Source organism: Mobula birostris, chromosome X (genome assembly GCF_030028105.1).
Source record: "Mobula birostris isolate sMobBir1 chromosome X, sMobBir1.hap1, whole genome shotgun sequence".
NCBI lineage: Eukaryota > Metazoa > Chordata > Chondrichthyes > Myliobatiformes > Myliobatidae > Mobula > Mobula birostris.
Window position 1 is genome coordinate 2,156,743 of NC_092402.1, and position 23,431 is coordinate 2,180,173.

General features: G+C 54.0%; 1 protein-coding gene across 1 annotated transcript in view; it reads right to left on the reverse strand.

The window, feature by feature from the left end:
• LOC140191835 (STARD3 N-terminal-like protein) overlaps positions 1-23,431 on the reverse strand; it is a 100,243-nt gene that overhangs the window by 60,925 nt on the left and 15,887 nt on the right. Inside the window, exons 2-4 of the mRNA XM_072249621.1 lie at positions 16,143-16,377; positions 5,054-5,131; positions 4,872-4,949 (exon numbers count right to left, since the gene is read on the reverse strand). Of these exons, the coding sequence (XP_072105722.1) occupies positions 4,872-4,949; positions 5,054-5,131; positions 16,143-16,337 (351 nt within the window). The 5' untranslated portion in view covers positions 16,338-16,377. The remainder of the gene's footprint in view (positions 1-4,871; positions 4,950-5,053; positions 5,132-16,142; positions 16,378-23,431) is intronic.

A 23,431-nucleotide genomic window follows, 5' to 3' on the forward strand; every position in this document is an offset into this window, starting at 1 on the left:
GGGCCATATCTAACTCCCTCTTAAATATAGCCAATGAACCGGCCTCAACTGTTTCCTGTGGCAGAGGATTCCACAGATTCACCACTCTCTGTGTGAAGAAGTTTTTCCTCATCTCGGTCCTAAAAGGCTTCCCCTATATCCTCAAACTGTGACCCCTCGTTCTGGACTTTCCCAACATCGGGAACAATCTTCCTGCATCTAGCCTGTCCAATCCCTTTAGGATTTTATACGTTTCAATCAGATCCCCCCTCAATCTTCTAAATTCCAACGAGTACAAGCCCAGTTCATCCAGTCTTTCTTCATATGAAAGTCCTGCCATCCCAGGAATCAATCTGGTGAACCTTCTTTGTACTCCCTCTATGGCAAGGATGTCTTTCCTCAGATTAGGGGACCAAAACTGCACACAATACTCCAGGTGTGGTCTCACCAAGGCCTTGTACAACTGCAGTAGTACCTCCCTGCTCCTGTACTCGAATCCTCTCGCTATAAATGCCAGCATACCATTCGCCTTTTTCACCGCCTGCTGTACCTGCATGCCCACTTTGAATGACTGGTGTATAATGACACCCAGGTCTCGTTGCACCTCCCCTTTTCCTAATCGGCCACCATTCAGATAATAATCTGTTTACCTGTTTTTGCCACCAAAGTGGATAACTTCACATTTATCCACATTAAATTGCATCTGCCATGAATTTGCCCACTCACCCAACCTATCCAAGTCACCCTGCATCCTCTTAGCATCCTCCTCACAGCTAACACTGCCGCCCAGCTTCGTGTCATTCGCAAACTTGGAGACGTAGGGGCCAGCACAATGCTTTACGGTACAGGCAACTTAGAACGGAGAAGAGTACAGCACAGAAACAGGCCCTGCGGCCCACAAAAACACCCAAACACTGATCCCTCTACCCACACCATGTCCATCATAAAGTCCGTAGTTGGATGCATCAGCAAGGGAGACAAGGCTGAGCACAGGGCTATGGTAGGAAACTTTGTCACATGGTGTGAGCAGAATTATCTCCACTTAATGTGAGAAAGACTAAGGAGCTGGTGGTAGACCTGAGGAGAGCTAAGGTACCGGTGACCCCTGTTTCCATCCAGGGGGTCAGTGTGGACATGGTGGAGGATTACCAATACCTGGGGATATGAATTGACAATAAACTGGACTGGTCAAAGAACACTGAGGCTGTCTACAAGAAGGGTCAGAGCCGTCTCTATTTCCTGAGGAGACTGAGGACCTTTAACATCTGCCGGACAATGCTGAGGATGTTCTACGAGTCTGTGGTGGCCAGTGCGATCATGTTTGCTGTTGTGTGCTGGGGCAGCAGGCTGAGGGTAGCAGACACCAACAGAATCAACAAACTCATTCGTAAGGCCAGTGATGTTGTGGGGATGGAACGGGACTCTCTCACGGTGGTGTCTGAAAAGAGGATGCTGTCTAAGTTGCATGCCATCTTGGTTAATGTCTCTCATCCACTACATAATGGACTGGTTGGGCACAGGAGTACATTCAGCCAGAGACTCATTCCACCGAGATGCAGCACTGAGCGTCATAGGAAGTCATTCCTGCCTGTGGCCATCAAACTGCAATTCCTCCCTTGGAGGGTCAGACACCCTGAGCCAATAGGCTGGTCCTGGACTTATTTCCTGGCATAATTTACATATTACTATTTAACTATTTATGGTTTTATTACTATTTAATTATTTATGGTGCAACTGTAACGAAAACCAATTTTGCCCGGGATCAATAAAGTATGATTATGACTATGACTAAGACCTTGTCCATCTTCCTGACATTCTAAACGTCCCTTAAAAGCCTCTAGTAGATTTGTCTCTATCACCATACCAGGCACCCACCACTCTCTCAGTAAAATCTTACCCCTCACATCCCCCTTGAACCTCCAATGCCTGCCCTCTGGTATTAGACATTTCAACCCTGGGAAACAGGTACTCTCTGTCCACACACCCTCTGCCCCTTATAAACCTCTATCAGATCCCTCCTCAGCTTCCAACGCTCCAGAGAAAACAACCCAAGTTTGTCCAGCCTCTCATGATAGCGCACACCCTCCAAACCAGGCAGCATCCTGGTAAACCTCTCCTGCACCATCTCCAAAGCCTCGACATCCTTCGTGGGGTGACCAGAACCGTACACAATACTCCAGATGTGGCCTAATTGGAGTTTTAGAAAGTTGCAACGTAACTTCCTGACTTTTGAACTCAGTGTCTCGACCAATAAAAGCGAGCATTCCATCAGCCTTCCTAGCCACCTCATCGACCCGTGTAGCCAGTATCAGGGAGCTATGAACTTGGATGCCAAGATCTCTCTGCTTAACAACACTGTTAAGGAATCAGTCCTTAAGATTGAAAAGATTCCTCCCACAGGCCAACGATGTACCATTTGGTCATTGTAAATAGTCCTGTGACTAGACTAGGATTAAATTGGGGTATGGGGGTGGGGGGGTGGTTTGAAGGGCCTATGCCAACTTTAAAAAGTGTGTTGGGGGCAAGTGTTGCCACGTCTTCGGTGCCAACATAGCACGCCCACAACTTGCTGACCCTCACCCGTACGCCTTCGGAACGAGGGAGGGAATCAGAGCGCTCGGAGGAATCCCGCGTGGTCACAGGGAGAACGTCCTAATGTCCTGGCGGGGGAATCGAACCCAGAAAGCAGGCGTGCAAAGTGTGGCGCCACCCGCGAGGGCAAAACACGCACCAGACGGTCAGTGTGCCCCCACGGAGCTCAGAGACCGGAACACGTCCCCGTCAGCCGAGGCGGTGCCAGCAGGACGTCAGCCGACCCCTCCTCGCTCCTCTTGCAGGCAAAGTACAGCAGAACGCGGTGAGTCACAGCCTGGCTGCGTGGTTCAGCGACAACTCACATTGCAGCCAAGTCGCACGCAGAGCTCAGAACCGCAGCCAGACCTTGGCGACGTGTTACCAGGGACAGTCTGCTCTGAAAGCCAGGGGAACATACAGCAGCAGCCAGGCTGCACCCGTAACAGAGGCAGGCGATGACTGGTCTGGGTGGCTGGCCACACCCTCACCACCCCGAGCTCTGCACGCCCACGTATACCAGGCCCGTTCGCTCACTGTCGAGAGAATCCAAAATCCACCCACCCTCAGCTTTGGCCCCACTGGCATCTTATCTGAGATGTGCAGGCATTGCAGAGGGCCCAGAGCAGGTTCACCAGGATGATTCCAGGAATGAAAGGGTTAATGTACAAGCAGTGTTTGATGGCTGAGGGCCTAGACTCACTGGAGGGGGGATCTCATTGGAACATGTCGAATTAAGAAAGGTCTAGAAAGAGTGGATGTGGAGAGGATGTTTCCTGTAGTGGGGGGAGTCTAGGACCAGAGGACACAGATAGAGTGGATATGGAGAGGATGTTTCCTATAGTGGGAGGAGTCTAGGACCAGAGGACACAGATAGAGTGGATGTGGAGAGGATGTTTCCTATAGTGGGGGAAGTCTAGGACCAGAGGACACAGATAGAGTGGATGTGGGGAGGATGCTTCCTATAGTGGGGAGTCTAGGAGCAGAGGACACAGATAGAGTGGATGTGGAGAGGATGCTTCCTATAGTGGGGGAGTCTAGGACCAGAAGACACAGCCTCAGAACCCAGTGATGTCCATTTCGAACAGAGATGAGGAGGAATTTCTTTAGCCAGAGGTTGGTGAAACAGTGGAATTCTTTGTCACAGGCAGTTGTGGAGGCCGAGTGCTTGGGTCTACAGTAGATTCCAGTTAATGTGGGCAGCCACTTATTTGGGACAATATGCCGCTTAGTTGGGACAGGAGACTGTAGCTGAACAATTCCTAGCTAGAGCCGGCCACGTGCTCGAGTGGCCATTTGGATTTAAATACTGAGAGACGCGTGGTTGTGTTATCCTCCTGAGCAGAAAGTCACCGGTTTCAAAAGCAGTTATTTTTGATAACCTTGCGCGATTACGAAACTACTTCATGCAGGAAGGCAGCAAGGGCAGTCCAATATCTGCACGAGGTTTCTGCACTGATTTTGTTCACAGATAGTCAAGCAAAAGAACACGTCAGCAGACACTGGATGACTTCCTCTGTCAGTAACTATTGGGAACCAATACACAGCTTTGCAGAACTGTAGAGATATTGGTGGTGCTCTAATTTGTTCTGTATTTAAGTACTTAACTTGTTACTCAGTATTACCGGTAGCGTACTCAGTATATACAGAGCTGTGCGAACGTTTTAGGCGAGTATCTACAGCTAAGGAGGCTAAGACGGTGCTGTGTTTGTCAGCGTGGAGTGGAGACCGAGTTTGTAAATCCGGGCAGGAGCAGAGGACGTTGGGTGGGGCGCCGTGGGACAGGTGGCAGGGGAGGAGTGCCGGGGCGGGAGGTGGCACGGGTACAGACACACCCAGCCCTGAGACACCAATTGGTTTATTGATCATTACAGAGGGCTTCCTGCTCCCTCCCCTCTCCCCAACCCTGATTCCCCTCTCCCTGCCCCCTTCCCACCCTCAGTCCGCAATACAGAATCAGGTTTATCATCACTCAGCATGCCGTGAAATTACTACAGCACTGTGCAAAAGGCTCAGACACTCTAAGTACTCAACTTTTACACAGTACAGTATCTTTCTTTAAACTATGTCCGTGAAACTTTGGCTAATTGGGGCAGACGCCTACCTGGGCCACAATATACCGGTCCCAATGTGCCCCAGCTGGAATGCACTGTAGGTTGACGGGTTCTCAATCGGTCAGGGTGACAAGGGTTACCAGCAGGAGGCAGGAGAATGGAGCTGAGAGGGGTAATACATCGGCTCCTTTGTCCCCGTGGTGGCGGACCCTGGATAAACGCGCACCCCTCGGCGGTCAACCGCGGAAACGCAAGGGCGACACTTACCGCGATGGCCCACCAGTGACGCAGCCTGAGGACGGCGTAGGCCAGCAGCAACACCAGGAACCGGAAGACGGCCAGTAACTGGAGAGAGGGAGGGAGGAGCAAACAGGGTTCATTGCACGGAATCGCCACGCCTCCGCAGCGACGGAATTCTGGTCGGTCGGACGCACGGATGGGGTACTTACAAAGATGTCAAAAAATGACTTTCTGAAATCATAATCAAATATTTCTTCCTTCAGATTCTTCTCAATGCCATCTTTTGTCTGAGAAACAAAGAACACAGAAAGGTTTCAGTGTCACTCACATAAGAAATAGGAGCAGGAGTCGCCCGTCTGGCCCGTTGAGTCTGCTCCGTTATTCAATAAGATCGTGACTGATCGGGCCATGGACTCATCTCCACCTACCTGCCTTTTCCCCACAACCCTTAATTCCCCTACTATGCAAAAATCTATCCAACCTTGTCTTAAATATATTTACTGAGGTAGCCTCCACTGTTTCACTGGGCAGAGAATTCCACAGATTCACCACTCCCTGGGAAAAGCAGTTCCTCCTCACCTCCGTCCTGAATCTACTCTCCTGAATCTTGAGGCTATGTCCCCGAGTTCTGGTCTCACCTACCAGTGGAAACAACTTTCCTGCCTCTATCTGATCTGTCCCTTTCATAGTTTTATATGTTTCTATAAGATCTCCTCTCATTCCTCTGAATTCCAGCGAGTACAGTCCCAGGCGACTCAATCTCTCCTCACAGTCTGACCCCCTCATCTCTGGAATCAACCTGGTGAACCTCTTCTGCACTGCCTCCAAAGCTGGTATATCCTTCCTCAAGTATGGAGACCAGAACTGCACGCAGTACTCCAGGTGCGGCCTCACCAGTACCCTGTACAGTTGCGGCGTAACCTCCCTGCTCTTAAATTCAATCCCTCCAGCAATGAAGGCCAACATTCCAGTTGTCTTCTTGATAGCCTGCTGCACCTGCAAACCAACCTTTTGTGACAGTACCTCTCCGAGAGAAACACGTTGCAGAGATGGGATTGCCCGGCCCCACCGCCCCACGCTCACTCTGTCTCACCCTGGAGGGTCCCGTATGGCCCCTGTGCTGAGAGACAGGGAGATCTGGTGACCTTTCGGCCTGACCGTACTGTTCAGAGAACTGGATCAGATTTTCAGCCAGGCTGAACAAGTGGGGAAGCTGTGATTTTACACTGCAAGCCCGTGGAGGGGAGGCTTTCGTTCCCACAGCAGCCCTCTGCCCACCCGAATCTATCCCACTCACATCAGAGAAGAATTTTTCAATAACGCGCACAAAACGCTGGAGGAACGCGGCAGGGCAGGCAGCATCTACGGCGGGGGAATAAACTGTCAAAGTTTCGGGTCTGGAAATGAAGGGGAAGGGAAGAACTGCAGGGTAGAGGAACAACACTTCGTATTCCATCGGGGTAGCCTTCAATCTGACAGCACCAACGTCCATTTCTCTAACCTTCCCCCCTTCCTCCTCTGCTTTTCCATTTCCCGTTCCAGCTCCCCTCTCACCCCTCCTCTTCTCCTACCCTGTCTATCACCTCCCTCTGGTTCCCCTCCTCCTTCCCTTTCTCCCGTGGTCCACTCTCCTCTCCAATCAGATTCCTCCTTCTTCAGCCCTTTTAGCTCTTCCACCAATCACCTGCCAGCTTCTTACTTCCACCTTCCCCCCCTCACCTGGTCTCTCACCTGTCACCTGTACTCCTCCCCCCTTCCCATCAACCCACCCACCTTCCCCCTCACCTGGTCTCACCTGTCACCTTCTTACTTCAACCCCCCCCTCCCTGACCTTCCCCCTCACCTGGTCTCACCTGTCACCTTCTTACTTCAAACCCCTCCCCAACCTTCCCCCTCACCTGGTCTCACCTATCACCTGTCAGCTTGTTCTCCTCCCCTTTCCCATCTACCCACCTTCCCCCTCACCTGGTCTCACCTGTCACCTTCTTACTTCAACCCCCCCCTCCCTGACCTTCCCCCTCACCTGGTCTCACCTGTCACCTGTCAGCTTGTACTCCTCCCCTTTCCCATCTACCCATCTTCCCCCTCATTTGGTCTCTCACCTGTCACCTGCCAGCTTCTTACTTCAAATCCCCCCCCTCAACCTTCCCCCTCACCTGGTCTCACCTGTCACCTGTCAGCTTGACCTTTTTTCCCCCCGCACCTTGCTATTCTGGCTTCAGTCCTGAAGAAGGGTCTCGGCCCGAAACGTCGACTCATTATTCTCCTCCATAGTTGCTGCCTGACCTGCTGAGTTCCCCCAGCACTTTGTGTGTGCCTGCACGATCTCATCCTTACGATTTAATTCAACTTGAAGTCAAGGTCATAAACCGAAACAAAGACCATTAAGACAACAGGAATAGGACTGGGCCATTCGGCCCATCGAGTCTACTCCGCCATTCCATCATGGCTGATTTACTATCCCTCTCAACCCCCAGTCTCCTGCCTTTGACACCCTGACTAATCAAGAACCTCTTAACCTCTTTTAAATTCCCAGTGACATGGCCTCCACAGCTGTCTGGGGCAATGAATTCAGCAGCCTCTGGCTAAAGAAATCCCTCCTTACCTCTGCTCTAAAGGGACCTCCCTCTCTTCTGAGGCTGTGCCCCATGGTCCCGGACTTCCCCCACCACAGGAAACATTCTCTGTCCATTCCATATTTGATAGATTTAAATGAGATTCCCCCCCCCCCACCGCCCCAGAACATATTTCTGAACTCCAGTGAGCACAGGCCCAGAGCCATCAAATGCTCGTGTGTTAACCCTTTTGCTCCCGAGATCGTTCTAACAGACCAGCTCTGGATCCTCCCCAACGCCAGCGCACCCTTTCTCAGATCTGCGGCCCCAAACTGCTCGCAGTACCCCCAAGTACGGTCTGGCCAACGCCTTATAAAGCCTCAGCATTACATCCCTGCTTTTATTCTCCAGTCCTCTGGAGATGAGTGCTGACCAGGCCTGCCTCATGGTGGGTCTCGACCCAGAACCTCAGCCACCTCTGCCTCCGCAGCTGCTCCTGACTTGACGGGCTTGACTGCTTCCACTGCACCGGAACAGCACGGTCAGGGCAGCGGGTGGACGAGTCCCCGGACATCCCGCCGAGTGACCGGGATGGCCGGAGGCCGTCTCCCGAGGGTGGATTCCAGGCGGAGAACGTGCTCGGCATCCCTTCTGAAACGGCCGCAGACGTTTCTCAGAGACCCCCCCCCCCCCCCCCCCCCCCGGTCGAGGGTGACGTTCCTCGAGCCTCCTTGTGTTAGAGCGTAGGGCGGTACAGCTCAGGGTCAAACCCTTCAGCCCTGAATGTTGTGCCGAAACAAGTAAATTAGTACTTAAGCAGCCACTGAACCAATCCCTGCTGCCTACAAAATGTCCGCATCCTTCCATTTCCCTCACATCGGCGTGCCTATCTAAACGTCTCTTAAAAGTCCCTAATGTCTCTGCCTCTACCACCACCCCAGGCACCCACCACGCTCCGTGTACAGAAACTTGCCTCTTCTGATTTAAAACCACCCTCTCTCACCTTCAGTGCGTCCCTTCTGGTATTAGGCAGTCCAACCCTGGGAAACAGATACTCCCTGTCTGCCCTGTGCCTCTCTGATAAACCTCTCTCAGATCTCCCCTCAGCCTCTGGCGCTCCAGCCCAAGTTTGTCCAGCCTCTCACGATACCACGTGCTCTCTAAACCAGGCAGCATCCTGGTAAGTCTCTTCTGCACCCTCTCCGAAGCCGCGACATCCTCCCTCTGGTGGGGTGACCAGAACGGTGCACAATACTCCAGATGCGGCCTCACCAGAGTTCTATGAAGTTGTAACATAACTCACTGAACTTTGAACTCACTGCCTCGACTAACAAAGATCGCGAACACGGCCCAGCACATCACACAGACCAATCTTCCGTCCGTGGACTCACTTTACACCGCACATTGTCGGAGCAGTGCTGCCAGGATAATCAAGGACACGACCCACCCAGCCAACACACTTTTCGTCCCTCTTCCCTCCGGGAGAAGGCTCAGGAGCTTGAAGACTCGTACGGTCAGATTTGGGAACAGCTTCTTTCCAACTGTGATAAGACCGCTGAACGGATCCTGACCCGGATCTGGGCCGTACCCTCCAAATATCCGGACCTGCATCTCGGTTTTTTAGCACTACCTTACTTTCCATTTTTCTATTTTCTATTTATGATTTATAATTTAAATTTTTAATATTTACTATTGATTTGTAATCCAGGGAGCGGGAAGTGCAGAATCAATCATCGCTGTGATGATTGTACGTTCTAGTATCAATTGTTTGGCGACAATAATGTATAAAGGCAGGCATACCATGTGTCTTCTTAATCACCTTAGCAACCCTATGTAGTCGCTTTCAGGGCTATGCTGGAATTCTTTGAAGAAATAATATTAGGATAGACAAAGGAGAATCGTTTGATGTTGTGTATTTGAATTTTCAGAAGGCCTTCGACAAGGTGCCACACATGAGGCTGCTTAACAGGTTAAGAGCCCGTGGTATTACAGGAAAGATACCAGCATGGATAGAGCATTAGCGGATTGGCAGGGGCAAAAGAGTGGGAATAAAAGGAGCCTTTTCTAGTTGGCTGCCAGTGATCAGTGGTGATCCACAGGGGCCTGTGTCAGGACCAATTCTTTTTACGTCAGATGATGGAATCGAAAGCTTTGCGGATAAATTTACGGACGGTACAAAGGTAGGTGGAGGGCAGGTAGTTCTGAGGAAGTACAGAGGCTAACAGAAGGACTTGGACTGGTTAGGAGAATGGGCAGAGAAGTGGCAGGTGGAAAACAGTGTCAGGAAGTGTACCGTCATGCACTTTGGTAGAAGAAATAAAAATTGAGACTATTTTTTTTAAAATGGAAGGAAAATTCAAAAATCTGAGGTGCAAAGGGACTTGACAGTCCTCATACAGAGATTCCCTAAAGGGTAAAATACAGGTTGAGTCGGTGGTGAGGAAGGCAAATGCAATGTTAGCATTCACTTCAAGAGGACTAGAATATAAAATTTTATAAACCTCGACAAGATCTCCCCCCAGGCTCTGCTATAACTCGTTATATGTTGAGGCTTTGAAGCACTGGTGAGGCCTCACTTGCAGTGCTGTGAGCCTTTTTTGTCCCCTTATCTCCACATGTGCTAACATTGGAGAGGGTTCAAAGGAGGTTCACAAAAATTATTCCAGGATCGAGTGGCTTGTCATATGAGAAGTGTCAGATGGTTCTGGGGCCTGTGCTCACTGGAATTCAGAAGAATGAGAGGTGACCTCACTGAAACCTCTTGAATGGTGAAAGGCCTCAATAGAGTGGATGCGGAGAGGGTGTTTCCTATGGTGGGGGAGTCTAGGACCAGAGGACACAGATAGAGTGGATGTGGAGAGGATGTTTCCTATAGTGGAGGAGTCTAGGACCATAGGACACAGACAGAGTGGATGTGGAGAGGATATTTCCTATAGTGGGGGAGTCTAGGACCAGAGGGCACAGATAGTGTGGATGTGGAGAGGATGTTTCCTATAGTGGGGGAGTTTAGGACCAGAGGACACAGATAGAGTGGATGTGGAGAGGATATTTCCTATAGTGGGGGAGTCTAGGACCAGAGGGCACAGATAGAGTGGATGTGGAGAGGATGTTTCCTATAGTGGGGGAGTCTGGGACCAGAGGACACAGATAGAGTGGATGTGGAGAGGGTGTTTCCTATATTGGGGGAGTCTAGGACCAGAGGGCACAGATAAGAGTGGATGTGGAGAGGATGTTTCCTATAATGGGGGAGTCTAGGACCAGAGGACACAGATAGAGTGGATATGGAGAGGGTGTGCTTTAGAATGGAAATGAGAGTGGTGAATCTGTGGAATTCTTTGCCACAGGCAGCAGTGGAGGCCAAGTCTTTATGTATAGTTAAGGCAGAGGTTGATAGATTCTTGATTGGTTACGGGGAGAAGGCAGGAGATTGGGCCTGGCAGGGATAATGGATCAGCCATGATGAAATGGCAGAACAGACTCGATGGGCCAAATGGCCTCATGCTGTTCTAATTACGGAGCCCAAGATCCCCCTGCTCATCAACACTGTCGATCAGCGGCCCCCGTTGGCTTTGCCGAGGCTGGCTGCTGGGGGTGTCACAGGGGGTCAATTATAGCTCCTGCTCTGGTCACACACACACACACACACACACACACGGGGTACAACAGCACTTGTTTCCTGCTACCAGGCTCTCTCTCCTCACCTGCTCCCCACATCACTACCCCCCCCCACATCGCTCCCTTTACCTCCACACCACCCCCCCTTCTCCACAGATCGAGACACTCCCTCCTCACCGGCCCTCCACACCACCCTCCCTGACAGCACTCCCTCCTCATCAACCCCTCCCCTCACAGCACTCCCTCCTCACCGGCCCTCCACACCACCCCCCCTCACAGTGCTCCCTCCTCATCAACCCCTCCCTCACAGCGCTCCCTGCTCACCGGCCCCCCCCACACCACCCCCCCCACCCCGACAGCACTCCCTCCTCATCAACCCCTCCCCTCACAGCGCTCCCTCCTCACCGGCCCTCCACACCACCCTCCCTGACAGCACTCCCTCCTCATCAACCCCTCCCCTCACAGCACTCCCTCCTCACCGGCCCTCCACACCACCCCCCCCACCCCGACAGCACTCCCTCCTCATCAACCCCTCCCCTCACAGCGCTCCCTCCTCACCGGCCCTCCACACCACCCTCCCTGACAGCACTCCCTCCTCATCAACCCCTCCCCTCACAGCGCTCCCTCCTCACCGGCCCCCCACACCACCCCCCCCCACCCCGACAGCACTCCCTCCTCATCAACCCCTCCCCTCACAGCGCTCCCTCCTCACCGGCCCTCCACACCACCCTCCCTGACAGCACTCCCTCCTCATCAACCCCTCCCCTCACAGCGCTCCCTCCTCACCGGCCCTCCACACCACCCTCCCTGACAGCACTCCCTCCTCATCAACCCCTCCCCTCACAGCGCTCCCTCCTCACCGGCCCTCCACACCACCCCCCCTCACAGTGCTCCCTCCTCATCAACCCCTCCCTCACAGCGCTCCCTGCTCACCGGCCCCCCACACCACCCCCCCCCCACCGACAGCGCTCCCTCCTCATCAACCCCTCCTCTCACAGCGCTCCCTCCTCACCGGCCCTCCACACCACCCTCCCTGACAGCACTCCCTCCTCATCAACCCCTCCCCTCACAGCGCTCCCTCCTCACCGGCCCTCCACACCACCCTCCCTGACAGCACTCCCTCCTCATCAACCCCTCCCCTCACAGCGCTCCCTTGCACTGAGGCACTCCCTCCTCACCGGCCCTCCACACCACCCCCCCTCACAGTGCTCCCTGCTCATCAACCCCTCCCTCACAGCGCTCCCTCCTCACCGGCCCCCCACACCACCCCCCCCACCCCGACAGCACTCCCTCCTCATCAACCCCTCCTCTCACAGCGCTCCCTTGCACTGAGGCACTCCCTCCTCACCGGCCCTCCACACCACCCTCCCTGACAGCACTCCCTCCTCATCAACCCCTCCCCTCACAGTGCTCCCTTGCACTGAGGCACTCCCTCCTCACCCGGCCCTCCACACCACCCCCCCTCACAGTGCTCCCTGCTCATCAACCCCTCCCCTCACAGCGCTCCCTCCTCACCGGCCCTCCACACCACCCCCCTCACAGTGCTCCCTGCTCATCAACCCCTCCCCTCACAGCACTCCCTTCCTCACCGGCCCTCCACACCACCCCCCCCGCTGACAGCGCTCCCTCCTCATCAACCCCTCCCCTCACAGCGCTCCCTCCTCACCGGCCCTCCACACCACCCTCCCTGACAGCACTCCCTCCTCATCAACCCCTCCCCTCACAGCACTCCCTCCTCACCGGCCCTCCACACCACCCCCCCTCACAGTGCTCCCTCCTCATCAACCCCTCCCTCACAGCGCTCCCTGCTCACCGGCCCCCCACACCACCCTCCCCACCCCGACAGCACTCCCTCCTCATCAACCCCTCCCCTCACAGCGCTCCCTTGCACTGAGGCACTCCCTCCTCACCGGCCCTCCACACCACCCCCCCCTCACAGTGCTCCCTCCTCATCAACCCCTCCCTCACAGCGCTCCCTGCTCACCGGCCCCCCACACCACCCCCCCCCCCACCGACAGCACTCCCTCCTCATCAACCCCTCCTCTCACAGCGCTCCCTCCTCACCGGCCCTCCACACCACCCTCCCTGACAGCACTCCCTCCTCATCAACCCCTCCCTCACAGTGCTCCCTTGCACTGAGGCACTCCCTCCTCACCGGCCCTCCACACCACCCCCCCTCACAGTGCTCCCTGCTCATCAACCCCTCCCTCACAGCGCTCCCTCCTCACCGGCCCCCCACACCACCCCCCCCCCCACCCCGACAGCACTCCCTCCTCATCAACCCCTCCTCTCACAGCGCTCCCTTGCACTGAGGCACTCCCTCCTCACCGGCCCTCCACACCACCCTCCCTGACAGCACTCCCTCCTCATCAACCCCTCCCCTCACAGTGCTCCCCTTGCACTGAGGCACTCCCTCCTCACCGGCCCCTCCACACCACCCCCCCTCACAGTGCTCCCTGCTCATCAACCCCTCCCCTCACAGCGCTCCCTCCTCACCGGCCCTCCACACCACCCCCCTCACAGTGCTCCCTGCTCATCAACCCCTCCCCTCACAGCACTCCCTCCTCACCGGCCCCCCACACCACCCCCCTCACAGTGCTCCCTGCTCATCAACCCCTCCCCTCACAGCACTCCCTCCTCACCGGCCCTCCACACCACCCCCCCGCTGACAGCGCTCCCTCCTCATCAACCCCTCCCCTCACAGCGCTCCCTCCTCACCGGCCCTCCACACCACCCTCCCTGACAGCACTCCCTCCTCATCAACCCCTCCCCTCACAGCACTCCCTCCTCACCGGCCCTCCACACCACCCCCCCGCTGACAGCACTCCCTGCTCATCAACCCCTCCCCTCACAGCGCTCCCTCGCACTGAGGCGCTCCCTCCTCAGCGGCCCTCCCGGTGGCGAGGCGCTCCCTCCACTCCGTTCCCGTTCTTCTCTCCCTCTCACTCACAGCCACACACATGTTTTGTCCACATGATCCCTCCAGTATACCCCCACCGCCCCTCCCCCACCGCCCCTCCCCCTCCCCCCTCCCCCCAGGGGTCACTGGCAACCACCCACAGGTCACTGAGAGTGGCTCCGGCCACAAGATCAGCGCCATACACATATATACATCTTTAATTTCAAGCCACCCGCTTCCAGCCCACCGGTTCGACCCATCGGGCAGCGTCCAACAGCCAATCAGCCCGATAACCGGTACGTCTTTGGACTGTGGAGGAAAGCTGCCACCCGGGGGGGAGGGGGAGCGTACAAACTCCTCAGATGGCCAGCGCCGGCCCCACACACACACAACCCCGAGCGGTAATATTGTCACCCTAAATGCTACGCTTTTGTTCACTTTCAACCCAGAACGGATAGGTCGGGGGTATGGGGTGGGGGAGGGTGGAGAGGGGTGATGGGGGAGGGGAGAGGGGAGAGGGGAGAGGGGTGAGGGGGGGAGGGGAGAGGGGAGGCGGGAAGGCTGGGGTATGTGTCGTGGTGAGGGTGGGGTATGGGTGGGGTGGGGGAAGGGGAGGGGTGAGTGGAGGGAGGGGAGGGAGGAGGGTGGGGTATGTGTGGGAGAGGGGGTAGGAGGGTGGGGTTGGGGTGGGGTGGGGGAAGGGGAGGAGTGAGGGGGAAGTAGATGGGTGAGGGGGAAAAGTGGGGGAGGGGTGGGGGGAAGGTGGGAAGGGGTGAGGAGGAAGGTGGGGGAGGGGTGAGGAGGAGGTGGGGAGGGGTGAGGGGGGGGAGGGGAGGGAACGTGGGGGAGAGGGAACGTGGGGGAGGGGAAGTGGGAGTGGGAGGATGAGGTATGGGAAGGGGAGGGGTGAGGGGGAAGGTGGGGGAGGGGTGAGGGGAAGGTGGGAAGGGGGTGAGGAGGAAGGTGGGGAGGGGTGAGGGGGGAGAGGGAACGTGGGGGAGGGGGAGTGGGAGTGGGAGGATGAGGTATGGGAAGGGGAGGGGTGAGGGGGAAGGTGGGGGAGGGGTGAGGGGGAAGGTGGGAAGGGGTGAGGGGGGAAGGTGGGAAGGGGTGAGGAGGAAGGTGGGGAGGGGTGAGGGGGGAGAGGGAACGTGGGGAGGGGGAGTGGGAGTGGGAGGATGAGGTATGGGAAGGGGAGGGGTGAGGGGGAAGGTGGGGGAGGGGTGAGGGGGAAGGTGGGGGAGGGGTGAGGGGGAAGGTGGGGAGGGGTGAGGAGGAAGGTGGGGAGGGGTGAGGGGGAAGGTGGGGAGGGGGTGAGGGGGAAGGTGGGGAGGGGTGAGGAGGAAGGTGGGGAGGGGTGAGGAGGAAGGTGGGAGGGGTGAGGGGGGAGAGGGAACGTGGGGGAGGGGGAGTGGGAGTGGGAGGGTGAGGTATGGGAAGGGGAGGGGTGAGGGGGAAGGTGGGGGAAGGTGGGGGAGGGGTGAGGGGGAAGGTGGGAAGGGGTGAGGAGGAAGGTGGGGAGGGGTGAGGGGGGAGAGGGAACGTGGGGGAGGGGGAGTGGGAGTGGGAGGATGAGGTATGGGAAGGGGAGGGGTGAGGGGGAAGGTGGGGGAGGGGTGAGGGGGAAGGTGGGGAGGGGTGAGGGGGAAGGTGGGAAGGGGTGTAGAGGAAGGGGGGAGAGGGAACGTGGGGGAGGGGGAGTGGGAGGATGAGGTATGGGAAGGGAGGGGTGAGGGGGAGGGTGGGGTATGGGTGCGGTGGGGTAGGGAGGTGGGGCTACGGTTCCGGCGCAGATCGATGGGGAGCAGGCAGTTTAACTGTCTTCAGCACGAAGCAGACGGGCCGAAGGGCCCCGTCCCTGCGCTGCACTCCTCCGTGGCTCCGACCCAGCCCGCTTGTCCCCGCCACATTAAAGTTTAGACCAAAAGCGTGGGGCGCGTCGGGACGGGGGAGTCCTCGGGGCTGGCCCCTGACTGACCAGCGTGACGGGGAGGTTGGCCCGTACTCTGGAACCGCCAGTGCCCTGTGGTAACCGCGGGCCCTGTTGCAATCACAGCCACAATGTCGGTCGGTTTCTAACCCTCACAGGGGACGGTTGAACCGTCCGGAGCGGCTTTTAACCGTTTCCACGGCAGGAGCAGGCGAGCTGGATGTTTCAGACCCTGTCGGCGTGTGAGCGCACCCATCCCCACCCAGACTCTCACACTCTCTCCCCAGACACCCGCTTACATTCAGCTCGATGATCCACAACAGCGAGACGAAGAGCAGGTCGAAGGTGACGAAGAGGCAGAAGGTCCGGCGCACGTCCGAGATGGCCTTCCTCCCCGCCGGGGCCGGCCACGGTGCCCCCGGGCCGGCCTGGCACCGGGAGTACGAGGTGTTGATCGAAGCGATGGTCGGGAGGCTCCGTTCCAGCGGGTCCATGCTCCGGCCGCCTGCCGCCGTCAGGGACGAGGCCGGCGGGCTGCAGGGGAAGGGGGGGGAAAGGGGGCAAGAAATGGCGGTCAGAACCGGAGAGGGTCCCGGCCGCTGCAACAGTCTGTTCCCAAAACGCCCGTTCACACCGTCGAAAATGGAATCAGCTCCAGCTCTTTTGTTTTTTTAAAAAAAAATGTGATAAGGCGCTTTGCAAATGCAGGGACAGATTAGTATTTGACAATGGCCCCCCAGCCGCTTTTGGACGGGTTTCCCCCGTCTGTTTGTCAAGTGAGGCAAACTCAAAGTTCAAATTTATTTTCAAAAAGGTCCAGCAGCTGATTTGATCTCGCCGGGCGGACCGCACGGCCCCTGAAGTCTGCTGCCGGTCTGCCGCAGAGAGGACGTTGTATCAGACATTGGCGAGGCCCAACTTGGGACTTAATTGGGCCACCGACCCACGGAAAAGGTGTAAGCAAGGCTGGGAAGAGTGCAGGGAAAATGTACAAGGACGCTGCCGGGTCTGGGGAGTCTTGAGTTACAGGGAAAGAGGGGTACGAGGCAAGTTAGGGCTTTACAGATAGACAGACACGTCATTATTCTCAAAGGAAATTACAGGTCACAGTAGCATTACAAGTGCATAGATTTAAAAATATTAGGTAGAAAGAATAAAAAGTAATTTACCACAAACAGTCTAACGGGGGGGGGGGGGGGGGAGGAGGAGGGGGTCATCATTTCCCTGGCTACAGATTGACTCAATACGGAGAGGGTAAGAATGACCTCATATCTCATCTTTGGAACAGTGCAGTTGTCTCAGTCTGTCACTAAACGTGCCCCTCTGTTCAGCCAAGGTGGCATGCAGAGGGTGAGAAACATTGTCCAGAACTGCCAGGATTTTCCGTAGGGTCCTCTGTTCTGCAGCCAGGAGCAGGGAGGCTAAAGGCAGGTACAGAAGGAAGCTTGAGTGGAAACTCTAGCAGAACAACATAGAAACCATAGAAACTACAGCACAGAAACAGGCCCTTTGGCCCTTCTTGGCTGTGCCAAACCATTTTCTGCCTAGTCCCACTGACCTGCACACAGACCATATCCCTCCATACACCTCCCATCCATGTATCTGTCCAATTTATTCTTAAATGTTAAAAAAGAACCCGCATTTACCACCTCGTCTGGCAGCTCATTCCATACTCCCACCACTCTCTGTGTGAAGAAGCCCCCCCAATGTTCCCTTTAAACTTTTCCCCCCTCACCCTTAACCCATGTCCTCTGGTTTTTTTCTCCCCTTGCCTCAGTGGAAAAAGCCTGCTTGCATTCACTCTATCTATACCCATCATAATTTTATATACCTCTATCAAATCTCCCCTCATTCTTCTACGCTCCAGGGAATAAAGTCCTAACCTATTCAACCTTTCTCTGTAACTGAGTTTCTCAAGTCCTGGCAACATCCTTGTAAACCTTCTCTGCACCCTTTCAACCTTATTTATATCCTTCCTGTAATTTGGTGACCAAAACTGAACACAATACTCCAGATTCGGCCTCACCAATGCCTTATACAACCTCATGAGAGAGGTCTGGAGGGGGATGAGGACCATCACTGGGTTCAGGCAAACTGGCAACAGAGGAGCTGAAGGCAGTGTGGACAGGACCAATGAACTTAATCTGTTCTTTAACAGATTTGACATGAGCCACCTGTTGTCGGCCTCCAACCAACACATATTCCACTCTCCCCTCCTACCCCTCCTCACAGTCCCCCACCCTGCTCTCATGACTATACCACTTCCGCACACGAAACCACCATGGTGGGCTTCACAGCTGAACAGGTGGGAAGGCAGCTGAAACGTCTCAACCCAAGCAAGGCCGCAGGACTGGGTGGTGTCAGTACCAGGGTGCTCAAAGCCTGTGCCCCTCAGCTATGTGGAGTACTTCGCCATGTATTCAACCTGAGCCTGAGGCTCCGGACGGTTCCTGTACTGTGGAAGACGTCCTGCCTCGTCCCTGTGTCGAAGATGCCGCGCCCCAGCGACCTCAATGACTACAGAACGGTGCCATTGACCTCCCACATCATGAAGACCCTGGAGAGACTTGTTCTGGAGCTGCTCCGGCCTATGGTCAGGCCACACTTGGATCCCCTCCAGTTCGCCTACCAGCCCCGACTAGGAGTTGAGGATGCCATCGTCTACCTGCTGAACCGTGTCTACGCCCACCTGGACAAGCCAGCGAGCACTGTGAGGGTCATGTTTTTTGACTTCTCCACTGCGTTCAACACCATCCGTCCTGCTCTGCTGGGGGAGAAGCTGACAGCGATGCAGGTGGATGCTTCCCTGGTGTCATGGATTCTTGATTACCTGACTGGCAGACCACAGTACGTGTGCTTGCAACACTGTGTGTCTGACAGAGTGATCAGCAGCACTGGGGCTCCACAGGGGACTGTCTTGTCTCCCTTTCTCTTCACCGTTTACACCTTGGACTTCAACTACTGCACAGAGTCTTGTCATCTTCAGAAGTTTTCTGATGACTCTGCCGTAGTTGGATGCATCAGCAAGGGAGATGAGGCTGAGTACAGGGCTACAGTAGGAAACTTTGTCACATGGTGTGAGCAGAATTATCTGCAGCTTAATGTGAAAAAGACTAAGGAGCTGTTGGTAGACCTCAGGAGAGCTAAGATACCGGTGACTCCTGTTTCCATCCAGGGGGTCAGTGTGGACATGGTGGAGGATTACAAATACCTGGGGATACGAATTGACAATAAACTGGACTGGTCAAAGAACACTGAGGCTGTCTACAAGAAGGGTCAGAGCCGTCTCTATTTCCTGAGGAGACTGAGGTCCTTTAACATCTGTCGGACGATGCTGAGGACGTTCTACGAGTCTGTGGTGGCCAGTGCGATCATGTTTGCTGTTGTGTGCTGGGGCAGCAGGCTGAGGGTAGCAGACACCAACAGAATCAACAAACTCATTCGTAAGGCCAGTGATGCTGTGGGGATGGAACTGGACTCTCTGACGGTGGTGTCTGAAAAGAGGATGCTGTCCAAGTTGCATGCCATCTTGAACAATGTCTCCCATCCACTACATAATGTACTGGTTGGGCACAGGACTACATTCAGCCGGAGACTCATTCCACCGAGATGCAACACAGAGAGTCATAGGAAGTCATTCCTGCCTGTGGCCATCAAACTTTACAACTCCTCCCTTGGAGGGTCAGACACCCTGAGCCAATAGGCTGGTCCTGGACTTATTTCCTGGCATAATTTACATATTACTATTTAATTATTTATGGTGCAACTGTAATGAAAACCAACTTCCCCCGGGATCAATAAGGTATGACTTTGTTCTACCACAGCCTCCAGTGTGTCCAGTTTGACCCCTATAACAGAGCCAGCCTTTCTAATCAGTTTATTGAGCCTGTTGGCATCACCCGCGTTGATGCCATTACCCCAGCACGCCACCACACTGGCAACAACAGACTGGTAGAATGTGTGAAAGAGAGGCCTGCACACTGCAAAGGACCTCAGTCTCCTCAGGAAGTCGAGGCAACTCTGCCCCTTCTTGTACACAGCCTCCGCGTTGGTACTTCTCTCGAGTCTGTCATCCAGGTGCACCCACCGGTACTCGTAGGTCCTCACCACATCCACGTCCTCATCGTCAACAGGACTAGACATTGCAGGCTGATTCTTCCTAAGTTCCATCATCATCTCTTTTGTCAATAGAGAATAGGTGCAGGAGTAGGCCATTCGGCCCCTCAAACCAGCACCGCCATTCACTGTTATCATGGCTGATCATCCACAATCAGTATCCAGTTCCTGCCTTATCCCCATAACCTTTGATTCCGCTATCTTTAAGAGCTCTATCCATCTCTTTCTTGAAAGCATCCAGACACTTGGCCTCCACAGCCTTCTGGGGCAGAACATTCCATATATCCACCACTCTCTGGGTGAAAAAGTTTTTCCTCAACTCCATTCTAAATGGCCTACCCCTTATTCTTAAACTGTGGCCTCTGGTTCTGGACTCACCCATCAGCGGGAACATGCTTCCTGCCTCCAGCGTGTCCAATCCCTTAATAATATTATATGTTTCAATCAGATCCCCCCTCACCCTTCTAAATTCCAGTGTATACAAGCCCAGTCGCTCCAATCTTTCGACATATGACAGTCCCGCCATCCCGGGAATTAACCTTGTGAACCCACGCTGCACTCCCTCAATAGCAAGAATGTCCTTCCTTAAATTTGGAGACCAAAACTGCACACAGTACTCCAGGTGTGGTCTCACCAGGGCCCTGTACAGCTGCAGAAGGACCTCTTTGCTCTTATACTCAATTCCCCTTGTTATGAAGACCAGCATGCCATTAGCTTTCTTCACTGCCTGCTGTACCTGCATGTTTGCTTTCAGTGATTGATGTACAAGAACACCTAGATCTCGTTGTACTTCCCCTTTTCCTAACTTGAATCCATTTAGATAATAATCTGCCTTCCTGTTCTTACCACCTAAGTGGATAACCTCACATTTATCCACATTAAACTGCATCTGCCCACTCACCCAGCCTGTCCAAGTCACCCTGCATTCTCATAACGTCCTCCTCACATTTCACACTGCCACCCAGCTTTGTGTCATTGGCAAACTTGCTAATGTTACTTTTAATTCCCTCATCTAAATTATTAATGTATATTGTAAGCAGCTGCGATCCCAGCACTGAACCCTGCAGTACCCCACTAGTCACCGCCTGCCATTCTGAAAGGGACCCATTAATCGCTACTCTTTGTCTCCTGTCAGCCAGCCAATTTTCAATCCATGTCAGTACTCTGCCCCCAATACCATGTGCCCTAATTTTGCCCACTAATCTCCTATGTGGGGCCTTATCAAAGGCTTTCTGAAAGTCCAGGTACACTACATCCACTGGCTCTCCCTTGTCCATTTTCATAGTTACATCCTCAAAAAATTCCAGAAGATTAGTCAAGCACGATTTCCCCTTCGTAAATCCATGCTGATTTGGACCAATCCTGTTACTGCTATCCAGATGTGTCGTAATTTCATCTTTTATAATTGACTCCAGCATCTTTCCCACCAGCGGCGTCAGGCTAACCGGTCTATAATTCCCTGTTTTCTCTCTTCCTCCCTTCTTGAAGAGGGGGACAACATTAGCCACCCTCCAATCCACAGGAACTGATCCTGAATCTATAGAACATTGGAAAATGATTACCAATGCATCCACGATTTCTAAAGCCACCTCCTTAAGTACCCTGGGATGCAGACCATCAGGCCCTGGGGATTTATCAGCCTTCAGTCCCATCAGTCTATCCAACACCATTTCCTGCCTAATATAAATTTCCTTCAGTTCATCCATTACCCTTGGTCCTTTGGCCACTATTACATCTGGGAGATTGTTTGTGTCTTCCCTAGTGAAGACAGATGCAAAGTACCTGTTCAACTCGTCTGCCATTTCCTTGTTCCCCATAATAAATTCACCTGCTTCTGTCTTCAAAGGCCCTTTTCACATACCTAAAGAAGCTTTTACTATCCTCCTTTATATTCTCGGCTAGTTTACCTTCGTACCTCACTTTTTCTCCACGTATTGCCTTTTTAGTTACCTTCTGTTGCTCTTTAAAAGTTTCCCAATCCTCCGGCTTCCCACTCGTCTTTGCTATGTTATACTTCTTCTCTTTTATTTGTATACTGTCCATTACTTCCCTTGTCAGCCACGGCCTCCCCTTACTCCCCTTAGGATCTTTCTTCCTCTTTGGAATGAACTGATCCTGCACCTTCTGCATTATTCCCAGAAATACCTGCCATTGTTGTTCCACTGTCGTCCCTGCTAGGGTATTGTTCCATCGAACTTTGGCCAGCTCCTGCCTCATAGCACCATAGTTCCCTTTGTTCAACTGTAATACTGACACTTCTGATTTTCCCTTCTCCCTCTCAAACTGTAGATTAAAACTTATCATATTATGGTCACTACCTCCTTTGGTCCCTGATCAAATCCGGTTCATTGCAAAACACTACGTCTAGAACTGCCTGCTCTCTGGTAGGCTCCAGTACAAGCTGTTCTAAGAATCCATCTCGGAGGGACTCCACAAACTCCCTTTCTTGGGGTCCAGTACCAACCTGATTCCTCCAGTCTACCTGCATGTTGAAGTCCCCCATAACAACTGTAGCATTACCTTTGCGACATGCCAATTTTAACTCTTGATTCAACCTACACCCTACATCCAGACTACTGTTTGGGGGCCTGTTGATAACTCCCATTAGGGTCTTTCTACCCTTAGAATTTCTCAGTTCTATCCATACTGACCTTACGTCTCCCGATTCTATGTCCCCCCCTCGCAAGGGACTGAATATCATTCCTCACCAACATAGCCACTCCACCCTCTCTGCCCATCAGTCTTACTGATGTTGAGCTGCAGATGATTCAGCTTGTACCATTTGACAAAGTCCCCCACCGGGACCCTGTGTTCGTCCTCCCGTCCCTCCCTTTATACACCCGACTATTGCCGATTCATCAGGGAATTTCTGCAGAAGGCATGACTCAGTGTTGAATCTAAAGTCCAAGGTATACAGGGTAAACACGGAAGAAGGAAACACAATCCTCCATGCTGCTTACAGCCACGTCTGACACACAGCTCTGAAGCTGTACAAACTATGGTCTGCCAGTCAGGTCGTCCATTATCCAAGGTACAGTGGAAGTGCCAACCTGCAGTGAATGCAAACAACAGGAATTCTGCAGATGCTGGAATTTCAAGCAACACACATAAAGGTTGCTGGTGAACGCAGCAGGCCAGGCAGCATCTCTAGGAAGAGGTACAGTCGACGTTTCAGGCCGAGACTCTTCGTCAGGACTCTGGATCTCTTCATCTTTTTTCCGTCATGATGCGGAACTCTTCTTCCGCCGTCTCCATCTCCGAGCCTACTTCTTCGGCAGGGACTGTTCCACCCCCACCGATGACCCCTTCTCCCATCTTCAACCCTCCTCTTCTTCATGAACACCCGGCTCTGGTCTTCTGCCTGCTCTGGATCTCTTTATCTTTTTTCCAGTCCTGACGAAGGGTCTCGGCCCGAAACATCGACTGTACCTCTTCCTAGAGATGCTGCCTGGCCTGCTGCGTTCACCAGCAA